Genomic DNA, 13,882 nt, shown 5'->3' with positions numbered 1-13,882 from the left:
ATCCCTCCGTATCCCTCAGCATCCCTGAGCATCCCCCAGGATCCCTCAGCATCCCTCAGTATCCTTGAGCATCCCTCAGCAGTCCCAAGTATCCCCCAGCATCCCTGAGCATCCCTCAGCATCTCCCAGCATCCCTGAGCATCCCTTAGCATCCTAGAGCATCCCTGTGCATCCCTCAGCCTCCCTGAGCATCCCTCAGCATTCCCAAGGCTTTCCCCCCGGGACTCACGTGTAGAGGGGCTGTAGCTGTAGGTGTGACGTCTTCTGTGGCGCCTGGTACCCGTAGGAGTCAAACCCGCCGATGAAGTCGACTGGGGAGAGTGGGGAGAGCAGGGAGGTGAGCTGGGGAGGGCAGTGGGGCAGTTCCCCTGCCTCCCCCCATCCCACGGGTCATGCAGCAGCATCCCGGGTTGCAGCTGCATCCCAGGAAGTGCAGCATCCCAAGGAAATGCGACTTCCCGGCACGCAGTAGCATCCTGGAAAACTGCAGCATCCTGGGGACGTGCAGCATCCCGGGGCACCACAGCATTCCCAATCCCTGCAACGTGCTGGGTCCCTGCAACACCCTGGGTCACTGTGGCATCCCGGGACACGGCAGCATCCCAGGAGAAGGCAGCATCCCAGGGAAGCACAGCATCCCAGGGAACAGCATCCCAGGGAAATGCAGCATCTCAGGGAAGCACAGCATCCCAGGGAACAGCATCCCAGGGGAATGCAACATCCCAGGGAACAGCATTCCAGGGAACAGCATCCCCGGGAAACGCAGCATCCCAGGGAACAGCATCCCAGGGAACAGCATCCCGGGTTACTGCAGCATCCTGGGTCGCAGCAACATCCCAGGGAAGCGCAGCATCCCAGGCTGTGGCAGCATCCCTGGGACATGCAGCATCCCGGGTCACCGCAGCATCCCGAGTCACAGCCCCAGGGAAACGCAGCATCCCAGGGAAGCACAGCATCCCGGGTGACTACAGCATCCTGGGCTGCAGCAACATCCCAAGGAAGTGCAGCATCTCGGATTGCAGCAGCTTCCTGGGGACATGCAGCCTCCTGGGGACATGCAGCATCCTTGGGATATGCAGCATCCTAGGTCACCGCAGCATCCCAGGGACGTGCAGCATCCTGGGGACATGGAGCATCCCAGGGACATGGAGCATCCCGGGGACATGGAGCATCCCAGGGAAGTGCTGGTGAGGAGAGGAGCGACACGCCGAGACGCCTGCAGGTCCCTCCTCACCGTCACAGCCTTTGCCTGGACAAAGTGGGTAAAATGACCCCGTGATTGTCTCCGGAGTGGGCATTTAAGGAGAATTATGGGGGAATTACATCTCGTTTACAGCCTGTCACTCAGGGGAACGGCAGACACCAATAGATCAGTTCTCACAGCCCTGATTTCCAGCCTGGCTCTTCCCAATCCCTCCCCACCTCGATGCAGGGGGAGCAGGGGGTACCCCAACTTCTCCCCTGATCATCCTACATGTCCCCAGACCTGAACCCTCAACCAGCTGCTCAGAACAGCCACCACGTGCAGCCAAGGCGAGTGTCCAAGCCACAGGAGCTGTGGGACAACCCATCTCCCCCAAACCACCACACGCATCCCCACGGAGCCGTGAGCTGGGGGGGGGTCACACACGGGTGTCCAGGAAACAGCCCCGAGCCCGAGGAGGGGGGAGCCCAGTTCTCCCGGCATATTTATCTCCCCGACTTAATATTCAGCCAGCTCTCCGTGTTGACGCCATCCATCCATTTCCAAATCTAATAAGATATTCCATTAAAAAAAAAAAGACGCGTTTGAATCCCGGGCTCGGGCAGCATTAATATTAAAAGTGTATTGAATGCAGGGGTTTGTTTGAATGCAAACGCGCCGCGAAGCCGGTGGCGGCAGATAAACCCTGGTGCCAGCTCCCCGGGTACAGAAACGAGTTATTACCTCGGGCAGTGTCCAATTTCACACCGAGATTTCCCTTTTCCGCTCCAGCGCTTCCCGGCAGCGTCGGGGGGGGGTGGAAAAAACACGGGGGTGCTGAGCCCCCACACCTCCTGGGCTGGGCTGGGACAAATTTTGGGGTGCGTGGCACCGGCAGAGATGCCCATCCCGGGTGCCGCGGGGAAGGAGCCCGGCGCTGAGCATCTGGGTGGCTTTTGCCGCGCCGGCGGTTACGGCACATCCCTGCCCGCGGTCGGCTGCCGGGAGCTGCCAGCTGGCGCCAATTAATTAACGGCAGATGAGCATTTAATGCGGTTGGATGGCTGCAGCCTCAACCGCCTGGTTAATTGGGGCTGGGGCGTTCAGCCTTTCCGGGAGGGGTGTTCGCAGGGATCATCGTCAGATCGGAAAACACAATATGGATCGTATAGAAATTAGCTCGTAACTTCGCTCAAATTGCTGTTTTTTCCCCCTCTCTTTGGGGTGAAATCCTCGGGGTGGGGAGGAGGGCACTGCCACCCCGCTGTCCCTAGGGATGCTGGTCAAGGGGACATAGTAAGTCCCATTTCATTGTCCCCAAGCCCCAGGTGGTCATTGGAAGGGGGAGGCTCGGGGAGATGTGGGCAGGGGCCGCATCCACACCAGGAGCAGCAGGAATTTATCGGGGCTTGGAGGTGGCTTTTTACAGCGAGGACAATTCTCCCCATTGCCTCACTGGAGAGGGGACCTGGGGGAGATGCTCTGTCCCGGGGGAGATGCTCTGTCCTGGAGGAGACACCCTGAATTTGATCAGTGGGGAGCAGCCGGAGCGATGCCGGCCCCAAATCTGCCCCTGAGCAGCCCCACACGGGGAGGAGCACCCGGTTTCCATGGGAGCTGGGCTCGGAGTGTGATGCTGGTGTGGGGACCAGGGATTTGGGATGATCTCAGCCCCTTGGTGGGCTGCTGAGGGGACAAATCCCACCCCAGGCACCGAAACCGGTCCCGTTCCTGCACCCCAAGGTTGGGAGCGCCACAGTCCCCTGGGAGACACGGTTCAGGGCTCCCTGTCCCCGTCCCCCTCCTCTCCCAGCCCTGCCCAGGGCACAGCACCCTCCCCAAGCTGGTGTGGGGGGAGACGTGGGGCAGCACATCACCCCCCAGTGCATCTGCCTCACTGGGGATGGAAAAATGGGGCAAAACCCCCAGTTAAAGGGTTCTCTTCACCAGCCTGTGACCCAGGCATCGTCCCCCCATCCCCAGCGAGGTGCTGCTCGGTGTCAGCCCAGACCATTTTTGCAGCGCTGTGGCTGTGTCCCCCCCAGCTCGGGACTGAGAGCAGAGGCACTTACAGCTGTCTTCTTCCTCCAGGAACACTTTGCTGACGTAGCAGGCGTAGACGAAGCCAAAGAGCTGTGAAACAAAAGTGGGGAGAGAGAAGATGGTTATGGGGGTGATGGGCACTGGGATGGTGTCAGTTGGGAGGGGACAAAGGTGGGTGATGCCCAGGAGCATCCTGGAGGAAGCCTGGGCAGGATCAGGGCTGGTGGTGCTGAAGCCCATCTCTGGTGGGGTCCAGGCGCTGGTTTGGGGTGCAGAGGGATCAGATGGTTTCAGCTTCACCGGGGGGGACAAGGGTGGTGGCTCTTGGGGGGACGAGCTGGCACCACACTGGGATGGCAGCACAGAGGGTGCTGAGCCCCCCGTAGCACTGGGTGCCCTTTGGTGGGTGCATGGAAGCTGCTCTGGACCCCAATTCCCTTGAAAGCTTTATCTTGCAGCCTCCCCAAGGCTCCCCAGGAGCTTTGCATCCAGGTATGTCTCCTTCCCACCTCTCCACAGGGTGACAGCCACCTCCCTCTCCAGTGTCACACTCCAGCAACGCAGGGTCTGGGTGCGTTACACCAAGAACCCCCCATTCCCACAGCATCCAGCCCACACCCTGCTGGGTTTTGGGGTGGGCAGCACCCCTGGGGTGCTGGCAGGGGCTCCATCTGCTCCTCTGTTCCCAGCCCTTGATGCTATAAAATAGATGTGTGGTGGTGGGACATCCCTGGCTGGACCCTGGTGGCTTGGCCATTGTCCCTCTTCTCTTGCTCCACACTTTGAATCACAGAATCACAGAATGGTTTGGGTTGGAAGGGACCTTAAAGACCATCTCATTCCACCCCCTGCCCTGGGCAGGGACACCTCCCACCACACCACGTTGCTCCAAGCCCCCTCCAACCTGCCCTTGAACCCCTCCAGGGATGGGGCAGCCACAGCTTCTCTGGCCAACCTGGGCCAGGCTCTCACCACCCTCACACCAAACAAGTTCTTCCCCACAGCTCAGCTCCATCTCCCCTCTTTCAGGGTCAAACCCTTCCCCCTCCTCCTAGGGCTCCCCTCCCTGATCCAGAGTCCCTCCCCAGCTTTCCTGGAGCCCCTTGAGGGACTGGAAGGGGCTCTGAGGTCTCCCCGGAGCCTTCTCTTCTCCAGGCTGAACCCCCCCAACTCTCTCAGCCCCCCCTCCCAGCAGAGGGGCTCCAGCCCTCCCAGCATCTCCGGGGCCTCCTCTGGCCCCGCTCCACCAGCTCCATGTCCTTCCTGTGCTGAGGACTCCAGAGCTGGATGCAGTTCTCCAGGTGGGGTCTCACCAGAGCAGAGCAGGGCAGAGGGGTAGGTCCCTCCCTTTGGGATGAGGAGGAAAGGTGCCAGCAGCTGCCCTTACCGCCAGGAATATCTGCGTGGCGCTGCTCACCACCTCGATGTACTGGTAGTCGAGCAGGCACCCGCTGACGGTGATGACGTGATGGTCCTCGGGTGCCAGGTTGGAGTTCATCACTGGCGTCACCAGGCAGCCCGGGCCGTTCTCCATCCACCACGAGCGATGCAGTGAGGTATTGAAGGTCATGATGAAGTCTCGGTCCTGCGGGAGGGGAGCAGAGGAGAAGGCACAGACCGTGGAGCTGAGGTTCTTTTGGTTCTTTGTGGACAGAAAATGGGCTTTTCCAACCCAGTGATGCCCCACGAGGGTCGCACCCACCCAGACCGTGTCAATATGGTATGGTCAACAAACCCCTGCACCTCCCTGCCCCACGGCTGGTGTTCCCAGGGTCTGTGGCTTCCTTCCGTTTGGTCAAGCATCACCCAGGTGTGCCACAGTGCCCAGGTGACATCACGGATGTCACAGAGCGGCCACCAGCAGAGCAGCTTGGCCTTGAGGCAGGGGAGCAGCAGCTTGCGATGCTGCCGGCAGCATCCAGCCATCTGAAAGATGGGACTCAGTGCTTATAAATACTTCAAGGGTGGGTGTCAGGAGGACGGGGCTGGTCTTTTCTCAATGGTGTCCAGGGACAGGACAAAAGGAAATGGGCACAAACTTGAGTATAAGAAGTTCCATCTCAACATGAGGAGGAACTTCTTTGCTGTGAGGGTGGCAGAGCCCTGGCAGAGGCTGCCCAGGGAGGTGGTGGAGTCTCCTTCTCTGGAGACATTCAAACCCCACCTGGACACGTTCCTGTGGGACCTGCTCAGTGGGGGGGTTGGACTTGATGATCTCCAGAGGTCCCTTCCAACCCCATATGATTCTATGATTCTAGGATTGGGGGATCAGCCACCAGCATGGTCCAAGGAGGGGTTTGGGGTGCCTTCCTCTCCATCCTCATCCCCTGGAGCTTTGTGGGGGCACCGCTCATGCATGTCCCCTCCTTGTAAGCCCATGACCAGGCTGTGGGACTCTCCCTGCTCCATCTCCACCAGCTTTTAGGTGGCAGGGCAGTAGGCAGCAGTGTCCCTGCGGGGCTGTCACCGGGGCTGGATAAGACCCAGGGCTAATCCCCTGTGCCCTCCCCACAGCGGGCACGCGTGGGGCTAAGCTGGAATTTAATAAAAGCAGCAGGACGGGGGTCTGTGCTCCATTCCAGGAGGCACCGTGGGGTGGCTGATGCCAATGGCCCTGCCCAGGGATCTGGCAGGGAGATGGGAACAGCCCGGGTGGGGAGGCAGCCCCAGCACAGGGCTCTGGCAGGTGGCAGTGGCACGGTTGGGCCAGCACCCACCCCACAGTGGGTCCTCCTGGCATGGCTGGGCAAGCACCCAACCAAAGGAGGTTCTTCCTGGCATGGCTGGGAGACCACCCATCAGAGGCTGCCCAGGGAGGTGGTGGAGTCTCCTTCTCTGGAGACATTCAAACCCACCTGGACACATTCCTGTGCAACCTGCTCTGGCAGGGGGTTGGACTAGATGATCTCCAGAGGTCCCTTCCAACCCCATATGATTCTATGATTCTAGGATTGGGGGATCAGCCACCAGCGTGGTCCAAGGAGGGGTTTGGGGTGCCTACCTCTCCATCCTCATCCCCCAGAGCTTTGTGGGGACACTGCTCATGCATGTCCCCTCCTTGTAAGCCCATGACCAGGCTGTGGGACTCTCCCTGCTCCATCTCCACCAGCTTTTAGGTGGCAGGGCAGTAGGCAGCAGCATCCCTGCGGGGCTGTCACCGGGGCTGGATAAGACCCAGGGCTAATCCCCTGTGCCCTCCCCACAGCGGGCACGCGTGGGGCTAAGCTGGAATTTAATAAAAGCAGCAGGACGGGGGTCTGTGCTCCATTCCAGGAGGCACCGTGGGGTGGTTGATGCCAATGGCCCTGCCCAGGGATCTGGCAGGGAGATGGGGACAGCCCAGGTGGGGAGGCAGCCCCAGTGCAGGGCTCTGGCAGGGGTCTTCCTGGCTCCATTGGGTGAGCACCCATCCCACAGAGGGTCCTCCTGGCATGGCCAGGAGACCACTCATCCCAAGTGATTCTAGGATTGGGGGATCAGCCACCAGCATGGTCCAAGGAGGGGTTTGGGGTGCCTTCCTCTCCATCCTCATCCCCTGGAGCTTTGTGGGGGCACCGCTCATGCATGTCCCCTCCTTGTAAGCCCATGACCAGGCTGTGGGACTCTCCCTGCTCCATCTCCACCAGCTTTTAGGTGGCAGGGCAGTAGGCAGCAGTGTCCCTGCGGGGCTGTCACCGGGGCTGGATAAGACCCAGGGCTAATCCCCTGTGCCCTCCCCACAGCGGGCACGCGTGGGGCTAAGCTGGAATTTAATAAAAGCAGCAGGACGGGGGTCTGTGCTCCATTCCAGGAGGCACCGTGGGGTGGCTGATGCCAATGGCCCTGCCCAGGGATCTGGCAGGGAGATGGGAACAGCCCGGGTGGGGAGGCAGCCCCAGCACAGGGCTCTGGCAGGTGGCAGTGGCACGGTTGGGCCAGCACCCACCCCACAGTGGGTCCTCCTGGCATGGCTGGGCAAGCACCCAACCAAAGGAGGTTCTTCCTGGCATGGCTGGGAGACCACCCATCCCACAGTGGGTCCTCCTGGCATGGCTGGGAGACCACCCACCCCATGGAGGTTCCTCCTGGCTCCATTGGGTAAGCACCCACCCCACAGAGGGTCCTCCTGGCCTGGCCCAGAGACCACCCATCCCACAGAGGGTTCTCCTGGCATGGCCCAGAGACCACCCATCCCACAGAGGGTCCTCCTGGCTCTGTTGGGTGAGCACCCACCCCATGGAGGGTCCTCCTGGCACGGCTGGGCAAGCACCCACCCTACAGAGGTTTCTCCTGGCATGGTCAGGAGACCACCCATCCCACAGGGGGTCCTCCTGGCATGGCTGGGCAAGCACCCACCTCAGGAAGGGTCCTTCTGGCTCCACTGGGTGAGCACCCAACCCACAGAGGGTCTTCCCAGCCCCTCTCCGCCCCACCAGCCCTTGGGTCTATGGGGGGCTGGGAAACCCACTGAGCATCCCTTGTAGGAAATCACCGATCTGGGATGAAAAGATTTTTGCGGGTAGGGGGTGGAAAAAATAGAAAGCAAGTGGGTTTTGGTTTCTCAAACCGAAGGCTGTGGGTGGAGGTGCTGGGAAGCACAAGGAGGGGGTGTTCTGGCTCTGCAGCGTCACCGGGAGATTGGGGATTTCCACCAAAAACGCCTGGTGGGAGTGAATCCTCCCCTACTGCATCCCCCGTGCCTGCTGCACGTCTGCGGCGCTTCAGCTTTTTAGAAGAGCCTCGAACGACCTGCAGTGACACAGGAAGGGGGGTTGGTCCTTGTGAACCCCCCAGGAAGCCCGTTTCCCCGCTGTGGGCAGCTCCAGAGGGAGCTGGAGCCTGTTCTCTGGAGCCCTCCATGATGTCCTGAGCTCAGCGCAGGGAACAGCATCCCGGGATGCGGGATGTAGGATGCAGGATGCGGGATGCAGGAGCAGGATGATGCAGGAGTAGGGCACACCCTCGGCACGGGTACCCCGACCACGGGCTGGGGATGCTCAAACCATGTAATGATGCACCATCACTACATCAAATTTTGCTCTTTTTTGTGTAAGAGCTATAATTCAATAGCCCAGGGTGGGGTGGAGCGACACGGAGAGGCACAGCCCCGCTCCCATCCTCATCCCCATCACTGCCAGGATGACTTTTCAAAGCCATTCATGATGTCCAGCCGCTGGCACGTTGCTGCTGGTCACTCTGGGGTCAGGCAGAGCTTCCAGAGACCCAGAAGAGCCCAGAAATTTGGGAATCTGTGGGAGGGAGGGGTGTCTCTTCCTCCCCACCCCATTGCCCTGCCCATCCCTGCCTGCACCAAGCTGCTGGAGACCCTGCCCCAAACCTCCCCGTCATCACTCGTCCCTGGTCCCCATGTCCCTTCTCCGCTTTATCTCCTCACCAGGGTGTTAGGAGATGCCACCACCCACCTTCTGCACCCCCTAAACCCCAGCACCGCTGATTAACGAGGGCCATGCAATTCCCCATTCATCACCCTCATTAATTTTGCTCTCCTGCTTCAAAGCACCCGTGTCCCCCTCCCCACCCTCAGCCTGAACCGTCCATCTGTCCATCCCACCCACCCCAGCGCTCGGTGCTGCAGCCAGGACCCCCCGGGGAGGCAGCCCAGTGGGTGCTTTGCCACCAGGGTGAGGGCACCCACATACTCTGGGTCCCTTTTTGGGGGGGCAGGGGAAGGAGAAGGAGGGGGAGGAAGGATGGAGAGGTGGAGAGGAGGAAGGATGGAGAGGTGGAGAGGAGGAAGGATGGAGGGAGGAAGAGGAGGCAGTGGGGGATGCAGGGGAAGGAGAAGGAGGGGGAGGAAGGATGGAGAGGTGGAGAGGAGGAGGACGGAGGGAGGAAGAGGAGGCAGCAGGGGGTGCTGGGGGGTGGTTACCTGCGACAAGCGTCCGACCTCCAGGTAGAAGCAGATGATGAAGGCGTTCCAGCCGACCCACAGCACCAGCCACACCGCGTACTGCCGAGGAGAGAGGGGGTCAGGGCATGGCCCCTCCATGGCCCCCTTCCCCCTCCATCCCTCCCTGCCCCGCTCACTGGATCCTGCCGGATCCGCAGGGATTTGGATACGGGAAGGGACCAGGGGCTGAGCCATCCCTGGGGGATGATGCACCCGGGCGTGGGGAGCAGCATCCGCGGCGGTACCTACCATCATGAGGTATTTGGATCTGTACTGGATGGTCCCAAAAATACCCAAAATAACGGCCATGATGTGTAAAAAATTAGCCAGGATGGGTGCCCACTGGTAGCCCAGGAAATCAAAGATCTGCCTCTCCAGCGCTGCCACCTGCAACAAAGCCAAGGGGGGGAGCAGGTATTAGAGCAGGGCATCACTCAGCGCAGCAGCTCCCGGGATGCTGAAGGCAAAGAGCAGCCGGTAATTAATGGGCAATCCCATGGATAATTAGTTGCGATCGGCTGCGACGTCTGCGTGATGCACTGGCTGGCGGTGGGGAGTGCATCCCGGGATGCTGAAGGGTTATTAGGAATATTTGGAGCTGAGAAGGGGGAGCAGGGAGATGTCTCAGCTCATCACCCTCCGTGCCTCAGTTTCCCCATCGCTCAGGTCTCGGGCGCTGCTGAAAATCCACCCTCCAGGCTGGGTCTGTCCCTGAGCTCAGCTGATCCAGGGAAAACCTGGTCAGGTCGTGCTCGGGGTCCCCTGGTATTTTGCAAAAGTGTTTTTTCTGCCCATCCTGCCCAGCTCCTCCTCTGCCTCCCCCCGTTGAACGCCACCAGGGTTTGATCACCGGTACCATTTGTAACCCCTGCGTGAGGACGAGATGCAGCTTCATAAATGGCATCGGGGCACCCACAGCAGGGCCGGCCACCCGTGGGGTCTGCCCGTCACCCCAGCCCTTATTTATGGCTCTATTCGCTACCAGCTCGGGGTCCATTACTCTTAATTACAGGATTAGCTTAAGGAGAGGTGGTAGCAACAGTGAGCCAGGAGCGTGGAGCGCTCACTGATGGTCTGAAATTAAAAAAATGGAGATTTGGTGAGGCTACGGATTTTTAGGGAAATTTTAGGGAAGTTTGGGGTGCATCGGACGCCGCGCTCCCCGAGGGCGTGGGGACAGGGCTGCAGCGGGATGTGTCTCCATCAGCCTTGCAAACCAAAAAGCCGCTTTCTGTTCCTCTCTCCAACAGCCCAGCCCTGTCCCCTTGCTCTTTGAGATGCCCCAAATTCACCCAATAAACCCCGCGAGCTCTGGGGCCCCAAGTCCTCCCTATGGCGCTGTGCCTCAGTTTCCCCTCCTGCTGCAACAACCCTCATCCTGGCAGAGAAGGGTGAGTTTATCCTGAAAATCACAGGAGAAAACAGCTTTACATCCCCCCCTCCATCCACCGGCAGCTTCTCCCAGTGACCTGGATGTAGGGGAGCTCCATCCTCCACGGTCCCAGGGGGGGTTACGGCCGCGGGGCTGCCCCAGGGCCCCACAGCATCCCTGCCCATCCAGCCCGACTTAACGTGTCCTAATTACGGGGGGGGGGGAAATAAATGAGGTGGCAAAAGTCCTTCCCTAAGTGTTTCCCAAGGCTGAGGCAGGGCTAATGCATCGGGGTGTGCAACCCCCAGCCCTGCCTCAGTTTCCCCACCTGTAAAGCATCATGCACTCATTGACCCGGCTTAACGAGGGCTCTAATTAAGGCCAGTTTTAACCCAGCTCCATCCTGCCAGAGGGAGAAAAGCCATAGGCAGAGCCGAGGACTGGGGTATCCCATTCCCTACCCCCGGGATGGGATCTGCTGGATCCATGCCGGCAGGACCCCGGGTTCAATTAAAGCCCCGGAGCAGCGGAGGCCGGGCAGCCCCCGGATCCGGGACCAAGGCTGTTTGAGTTGAGGCTTAATTCACTTCCACGCTATTTAAACTCTCCCTGGAAACAGCCTTTGGAAATACTTACAACGGGGCCGTAAATCTTTTAAATTGCGGAATGTAAATAATAAATGATACAAGGAGCGTGGTGCCCGGGGTTTTAGAGCCACCCATCGATCGGGCGGCTGTCGACGGAGCTGCTCAGTGGGAGGGAGACGTGAGGGCTGCAAGTTTTGGGTACCAAAGAGTCTCCGAGCAGAGGGATGGGGCTGGGATGAGCCCCCGAGAGCACCCCACGGAGCTGGAGTGATGAGTTCACACCCGGGGGCTCCTTCACTCTGGGGAGAGGCTGAAGGAGAAGGAGCTGGGAAAGAGCCTGGTGGAGCCGAATCCTTCTTCATCCCAAGGAGAGGCAGAACCAGGGGCAAACACCACAGTCTCCCCGAGGATGAGCGAGGGCTGGTAACTGCACTGGAAGGCTTTGCCAGAGCCACCCCAGCAGGTGAAACACTGCTTTGTGTGCCCCCTCATGCCCGTTTATTCCCTCCACACAAACACCAAACACTTGTGTTTTTCAGCCCCATTGGATCCGGCTTAAGGTTAAGGGAGGAGGCTGAGGGGAGACCTTCTTGCTCTCTCCAACTCCCTGAAAGGAGGGTGTAGAGAGATGGGGGTCGGTCTCTTTTCTCAAGTCACAGGCGACAGGACAAGAGGAAATGGCCTCAAGTTGTGCCAGGGGAGGTTCAGGCTGGATATTAGGAAAAATTTTTCACTGAAAGGGTTCTCAGCCCTTGGAATGGGCTGCCCAGGGAGGGGGTGGAGGCCCCATCCCTGGAGGTGTTCAAAAGCCGGGTTGATGTAGTGCTGGGAGGTCTGGTTTAGTGATGATGCTCCTTGTTTGTTGTGGGGGTGTCTATTTTTGTCAGTGAGGTTGACGGTTGGACAAGATGATCTTTAAGGTCCCTTCCAACCTAGAAGAGTCTGTGATTCTGGGATTCTGTGAAATTGGGAGATGTGGCACAAATGCTGCGAGGCTGCAGCTGCAGCTCCCCGGGCACTCGCCGCCTGCAAACCCCAAGGACACCCCAAGGGCACCCCGAGGGCAGGGCAGAAGCCTCACACCCAGATTCCGGAGTGGGGAAACTGAGGCACAGCCCTTCTCCGGGGTGATGGGGGGTGGCACGGGTCTGGCCATCCTCACACGGGCCACGGCGGGGCCGGGCCAGCACCAGCTTGAGCTCAGCCCATAGAAGATTCTGTGATTCTGGGATTCTGTGAAATTGGGAGATGTGGCACAAATGCTGCGAGGCTGCAGCTGCAGCTCCCCGGGCACTCGCCGCCTGCAAACCCCAAGGACACCCCAAGGGCACCCCGAGGGCAGGGCAGAAGCCTCACACCCAGATTCCGGAGTGGGGAAACTGAGGCACAGCCCTTCTCCGGGGTGATGGGGGGTGGCACGGGTCTGGCCATCCTCACATGGGGCACGGCAGGGCCAAGCCAGCACCAACTTGAGCTCAGCCCGATGCTCCTGGTCCAGCACCCGCAGCATCCTCCCCCGATCCTTTTTGGGGGTGGACAAACTTCAAGCCACCCTGGATTTTCACGCTCTGCAAGCTCCTGCCACGCTCCGTGAGACACCTCCCACCAACTCGGGAACCAGCAGCATCCAACCCCCCCAAACCCAAGCTCGTGGAGCTCAGAGCATCCTCCCCAGGCCATCCTCCTCCTCCTCCTCCTCCTCTAAGGGGGATTTTCCCATGCTAATAGCAGCCCCGTTAATGACCCACCCTCATTAACACCCTGCTCTTCTCTTTCTGCTCCACCATCAAAGCCCCGACGCTCCTGGGAGTGCGGGGGCCGGGAATCACACACCATCCTGCTGCTAATTAAGATAAACCTGCAGCTGATCAATGCAACGAGTTTTAGGGCTCCCTCTTAATTAAACACTCTCTAGTTTATCGATCGGCCCAAAAAAAAAAAAGTTCCCTCTGCAGCAGATTGTATCAATTTGTCAGGGGCAGGGGCGCGCCGGAGTCCTGCTAATTGAAACGCGTTGCCTGCAATGATTTTATTTTAATCAAGAAATCGAAGCGGGTGAGACGCGGGGACCGGGCTCCATCAGCACATGGTGGTCCCTGGGGAGGGACATGGCAGGAGGGGACACACACAGACCCCCCCGGGGACAGAGAGGTGCCGGGGCTCAGCCCAGGGGCTCTGGGCAGGCAGGGCTGGAGGAAAATGTTTTTTTTTGAGGGTGCTGGCACCAAATTGAAGTGGGAAGGAGCCTGCCTGTCCCCAGATCACCCCTTGGTTATGGCACCTTCACCTTCCTCAGACCCATCCCGTCACTCGGTGGGATTTTCCCCGTTGTTTTTAATTCCCATGACACGGATGGGGGAGACAAACCCTGCTCCAGTTGTGCAGGGGGATTGCCCAGACACCAGGGAGGACCTTCCCCCACGTCCCATCCTCACCAGATTTGGTATTTTGAGGTTGAAATCCCTCCCGCAACTCAGCTGGGCAGTGCCAGGCCCCAGGAAGGGCAGCCCTGACCCAGCACCATCCAACCTCCTGCAGTGATAAACCAGAAATCCTCTTGCCCAGCAGCTGCCATTTCTGCTCACTTGGAATCAGAGAATCACAGAATGGTTTGGGTTGGAAGGGACCTCAAAGACCATCTCATTCCACCCCCTGCCCTGGGCAGGGACACCTCCCACCACACCAGGTTGCTCCAAGCCCCCTCCAACCTGCCCTTGAACCCCTCCAGGGATGGGGCAGCCACAGCTTCTCGGGGCAACCTGGGCCAGGCTCTCACCACCCTCCCACCAAACAAGTTCTTCCCCACA

At 59.7% G+C, this 13,882-nt stretch overlaps 1 protein-coding gene across 1 annotated transcript in view; it reads right to left on the bottom strand.

The window, feature by feature from the left end:
- Window positions 1–217: 217 nt before the first annotated feature.
- Window positions 218–13,882, bottom strand: part of NKAIN1 (Na+/K+ transporting ATPase interacting 1) — a 37,284-nt gene continuing 23,619 nt past the window's right edge. Inside the window, exons 2-6 of the mRNA XM_014961696.1 lie at window positions 9,366–9,503; window positions 9,096–9,176; window positions 4,614–4,811; window positions 3,256–3,316; window positions 218–311 (exon numbers count right to left, since the gene is read on the bottom strand). Coding sequence (XP_014817182.1) covers window positions 226–311; window positions 3,256–3,316; window positions 4,614–4,811; window positions 9,096–9,176; window positions 9,366–9,503 — 564 coding nt within the window. The 3' untranslated portion in view covers window positions 218–225. The remainder of the gene's footprint in view (window positions 312–3,255; window positions 3,317–4,613; window positions 4,812–9,095; window positions 9,177–9,365; window positions 9,504–13,882) is intronic.

The sequence above is a fragment of the Calidris pugnax genome, unplaced genomic scaffold (genome assembly GCF_001431845.1).
Source record: "Calidris pugnax isolate Ruff unplaced genomic scaffold, ASM143184v1 scaffold501, whole genome shotgun sequence".
Lineage (NCBI taxonomy): Eukaryota > Metazoa > Chordata > Aves > Charadriiformes > Scolopacidae > Calidris > Calidris pugnax.
The sequence above is the reverse complement of the archived record's forward strand: the minus strand, read 5'-3'. Positions and strand labels throughout refer to the sequence as shown.